The following is a 5,000-nucleotide window of genomic DNA, read 5'->3' on the forward strand; positions in this document are numbered from 1 at the left end:
AGCGTGCATGCATGGGTTTGTGGTAAGTGTCGTTGATCATGTAACATCATGTTATACGAACCGTTAAGAAATAATGGTAGAAATGGAACCTAGTAAAATATGGTTGTCGAGAGAACAGACAGAGAGTGGGAGAGAGAGATAGAGAGCGAGGATAATCGCTTCTGCACTATTCATTTAAAGAGAGTTGCTACTCAGAAACGTGATGCTACTCGGAAACTACGAAAGAATCCTACGAATGGAAAGGTTAACAGAATGTTTGAACTCTGGTGAGCAAAGTTGCGGCATTTGTGTGTATGTTTGAGTGTGTTCTTTTTGGAGGAATATCTCATCAACTTGTACAGGACTTCTACTAGATACACTATGTTCTACTGATACGATCTTACTTGTTTCACATTACGGTCACTGAACATCGCTTTCCATTTTCCCGGTATCGAGGACGGTGCAGAGTTATTGACTGGGTGCATTGACTAGCACCAAATGCATTGCACACCAGCTAGAAGGATCAGTCGTAGTATCCATAGTCAGCTAATTTGGCATACTTTGTCCGGCACGGCTGCAGCTGAATTGACACTTTGTGGAGTTCCGGTTCTGCTACGCTTCTTCCAAATTCCCGCTGGTGCCCTAGGCTGATTTGCATTGAGTTTTGATTTGAACCATCATTTAATTTTCCTATTGTGTGCTGTCCGCGCTTGGTTGGTGTTTTTAGATTGATTCCCATGACATTACGTGCATATCATTATTGTGTAATAAAGTGTTACGATAATATTGATATATCTAAATGTTAACCATGTACATGTACATTGATTTTTTGAATGGTGCAGTTAGAAACCGATGTCGTCATACAAAATGCTCCAAATGTAAGTTCTGCTGCTGCTACTGCTACTGCTGCTGCTGCTGCTGCTGCTCCTGGATCTAAGAAATTTAGTTATTGAAAGGACCACTGGTTGCATCAGCTTCTGGTGTTGCGGTAATGGTGTTAGGGTATTTAGGCGCTGTTCAATGTTATATTCAAATTCTCTCGCCAATGCCATCATGATTGTTGGTTCGATAGGCTGTCTGTCTTCCGGTTGTTAACATATGCTGTTCTAGGTAATAGGACCATCTCCGAAGAAAACAATGGAAACCTTTAGCAGCGGCAAAGCAGCATACTAATCGACAACACGGAGTAACCAATTTGTGCTCCGGGCTACCAGTAGATCCATCGCATCGAGCGACGTATGAGGCAGTTTGGAGGGTGTTATCGTATATCTTGTTGGTTCCTTCGGTGGTCCCTTCGGGCGTGATCTGTGTTTGTCACATTTGTCCAAACACGCGTACCGATTGGCTTTGGCGTGCTTTCTTGGCATGCTCAGTAACATCCAATGACTGGGATATCAAGTGGGGCGTCTACGTAAGTGAATGACTGTATCATATGAGATAGGGGTAGGGTGTATCTCGCGATTGTCTCGCGTGCTCCACTTCACTGGGCGTTTCGGGGCTCCCTAGGAATCCTTTCTATTTTCCTAGCACCTGCCGAACGGCATCATCCCAGCGGGAGCTGGCCGGATTTCAGAGTTTGAAGCTTTTGCGCAGATTTTTGATTGCCTTCTTTTGGCTCTTCTGTAAGCTACGCTGAAAGCTGCTCGTGGCGCTCGTATTGGCACGTGTGGTCGTTGCCGGTGCGTACGACAGCAAATCCAATGGCTTCAGGTTAGATATTTTGGAAGATTGCTTGACGACCGTCGACTGAGACCGATCGACCAATCGTGATCATATATATCCCGTACCGCGCAGATAGCACGTTTTTGAACGTGATCGTGTTGAGGTTTTGTTGTTAAAAAATGTGTGTGTTTTTTGGTTTGGCAATTTGTAACAACACAACACAGTGGTAGTAGTTCAGGGATGAGAGAGATAGAATGAAACAGATACAGAAAGCGAGAAACAGAGAGAGAGAGAGAAAGAGAAAGAGAGAAAGAGAGAGAGAGAGAGAAAGAAAAGATATCTTTTGTAGGGATGTTATGTTTCCAATTAATCATCACCCATCGTTCGTTCAACCTGTAGCCTTGTGTCCGGTAGATGGTTTTTTGTGCCTTAAATCAGTGATATTTCAGTGTTGATCAGTGTTGATCTAGTGGCTGTGATAGTGGTAGTAATAGTAGTAGTAGTAGTAGTAGTAGTAGAAGCAGTACTAGTGATTATAGAATGCTTGACAGTGTTATTTGAGGAAGCTGCTTTTTTGTGGTGAAGTAGATGCGGTTTGCAGTGAGAATGTGTCATCTATCTAGCCGTAATGCTGTGCCATAGCATTTGCTGCAAAACTAAGGGCCAGTGATTGTGAAAGCGTGCTTTTGGAACCGTTAGATAATGCCAAGATTGCTGCCATGCTTAGCTGTACTCATTGTTGTAACTGTAAGCTCATGTGTTAGTGCTAGTTTGGAATTGTTTACGGTTTGTCTGCCTGGATCAGATTGGATTCAATTGTGTTGGTCCGTCCGTCATGTGCGGTATGTTTGTTCGATGGAGCAGCATGGTGCTTCTGGGCTGCCGGCGTCTGGAAATAGACTCCAGGTGTGTATCGTGTTTCATTTCCTATCACCAGGTGGGCGAGCGCTTCATGGTGGGCATGTCAGTTGGTGCGTTATGCTCGGTACGGTGAAGTGTAAGCGTATCATTGTGCTGCTATTTAGAAGCGATTGATTAGTGCAGATTAGTATCAGTTTTGAGCAAGGGCTAATGCAAGTTGACAACATGTATGGAGTTTGGCAAAGGTTGGAAGCTTTTGAACAAGCCGAAGTAGAAACGATACTGTATGTGGACTCTTCATACATCAAGCCACTAAAGGTCGTTCAAGAAAAGGTGGAGTTCTTTTACTAAAATCTAAAACACTTTACGGCACAAACGAAACGACCTAAGATAAGTTAGTAAAGGGTATAACAACTGAAACGAGTAGTTAATTGAGAACACAGCACGTGGGTTTGTTTAGCGATTTCAAACATTTTCATTCCAATTTTTTAATGCGCAATTCTAATAGAAAATGTTACTCCGTTCCGTACGCCTATCTATTTGTGATTGATTGACGGGGCTTTGATTTTACTGACGATGCTTTTTTGGCATCTGATGAGGTTGCAGTTAATCAATGCTTCAAAATGATTGCTGGTTGTTTCGAACGAACAGTGAAAGGCAATGTACCCCAAGGACTATCATTGATTACTTGACGGAATCGTGCCGAATGATATTTTTAGCGATGCTGACAGGTAGTGCCTCATCAGCAATTTCACTCATATCATACTTTTATTCTCGCGAGGAGAACTTTTCGGTCCAATTTGCTATATCAGCTTATTTACCCTGGCAGTTTGTCGATTCCGGAAACAGTCATGTCATAGGGCTAAAACCATAGACTGGAGGGAAAGCACTCGGACAAAAAATATGCTCACACATGCCTACACTCCTCAACTTGGACTGTTGTCCTAAGGAAGGACGAACCATGCGAGAACATGGTTGGTAAAGGTTTGCGGTATTTATTTGGAACTGAATCATGGTGTTTTGTTTGTTCTTGCATTCTATCTGGTGAGATTTCAATCGTTCTCATGTGGGAAGAATGTCGAATAAGGCAAGACGGAGAAAGAAAAGGAATTAAGTTTTCATTCAACTTGCAGGTGAACATGTAATCTGATTATAGATGAACGTAAAATGTTTCTTTTGCAAGACGTGCGTTCCTCGATATCATTCGGCCCGCGACGCTACGTTCAAGAACGTTCCAACAGTAAACTGTGAACAAAGAATTGGAGAGCACGTAACACTCCCAGATAAGGCAATTGGGCGCGTAGATGATGAATTCTGCACATTGTTATTCATATGCCGAGAGATTGTTGGAGAGTAAATTGGAAAGTTATTGTGTCACTTCATATTCAGATATTTCTTCCATTTTTTGCGTAACACTTGTTTCCAAGACAAGCAGGATGTTACTGCTGGTTAATATACATTCATTGTAACCGAAAGGGAAGAAATACCCTCTAGGGAATAAGCGTATATTGTGCGATACGTGTCGAATTACGTCTGTACCACACGTTCTTCAAACTCAAATCGCTTTAAAAAATGTATATGATGGTCGCAGCTGGTGGCCTAGTGCCGGCAATGCGAATAAATGCCAGCTTCCAGGAAAAATGTTCCTACAGTACCGCTAGACTTGAGGTACTGCTGTTAAATGTGTATTGCCAATTCAAGCTACTCATAGAATTGAACTAGAATGACGAATAGCACATATAATGTCCCTGGAGGCGCCTGGAAGGGTTTGTTTTTTTTCGTAATAGGGTTCCTATCGGGGTCTTTCAATTTTTACAACATTTTGAATTGTGAATCTGAATAGTGATTCTTTGTAAAATATCATCAAAAAATGTTTGATCGTAACGAAGTTGAGTTGAGTTTTTTTTAAGTTAATTGAATCTCTCTCAAAGTTAATTTGGGTTTTAAAACAAGACCGTAACAAGCGCAGCGATACCATGGCTAATCGCTGAGAAGGGGTATATAGTGTTTTAGCGATGTTTTATAGAGTATTAGGAGAATCACAGGCATGTACGCGGTTTGTGCAGTTTTTGTGATAAAAGATAAGGATTGTAGATGAAAATAATGTCTTAGATAAGATTAGATAGCAAGTGCAGTGTGTTACAATAAAAAAATAATAATAATGAAAAAAGAACACAGGCGAGAGTATAAATTAAACATTTTTTCTTCAAGATGAGATCATTTGGATGTACTTAATGAACGTCTTATTATCGAAAAACGATATCAAGCCGTTCATTCGTTAGCATCACTGAATTGAAACTGCGATCAAAAGTTGTTACAGGCGAGAGCAGAAGGCTAAAGAAGAAATATTGCGACTAGTGTTTCTGATATAGCATCGGTACTTACAACACATAAACTCGCAGCTACGTTCGAATAAGTTTGAAATGAAGATATAAATGTTTAGTGCAATATTGTTTGTTCCCGGGCAAAGACAGAGCATGATGATCAGTGGACAAAGG

The 5,000-nt window shown here is 41.3% G+C and overlaps 1 protein-coding gene across 2 annotated transcripts in view; it reads right to left on the bottom strand.

Annotated features, from left to right (window-relative positions):
• The window catches only part of LOC125957183 (SCY1-like protein 2), a 53,601-nt gene that overhangs the window by 2,463 nt on the left and 46,138 nt on the right, over positions 1-5,000 (bottom strand). Inside the window, exon 19 of one of the 2 annotated variants that reach the window (XM_049689690.1) lies at positions 1-1,725. This exon is cut by the window's left edge and continues 2,463 nt beyond it. The exons of the other annotated variant lie outside the window; for it this stretch is intronic. Within the exon in view, the coding sequence (XP_049545647.1) occupies positions 1,549-1,725 (177 nt within the window). The 3' untranslated portion in view covers positions 1-1,548. The remainder of the gene's footprint in view (positions 1,726-5,000) is intronic. 2 annotated transcript variants of the gene reach the window in all.

This window comes from Anopheles darlingi, chromosome 3, assembly GCF_943734745.1.
Source record: "Anopheles darlingi chromosome 3, idAnoDarlMG_H_01, whole genome shotgun sequence".
Taxonomy (NCBI): domain Eukaryota; kingdom Metazoa; phylum Arthropoda; class Insecta; order Diptera; family Culicidae; genus Anopheles; species Anopheles darlingi.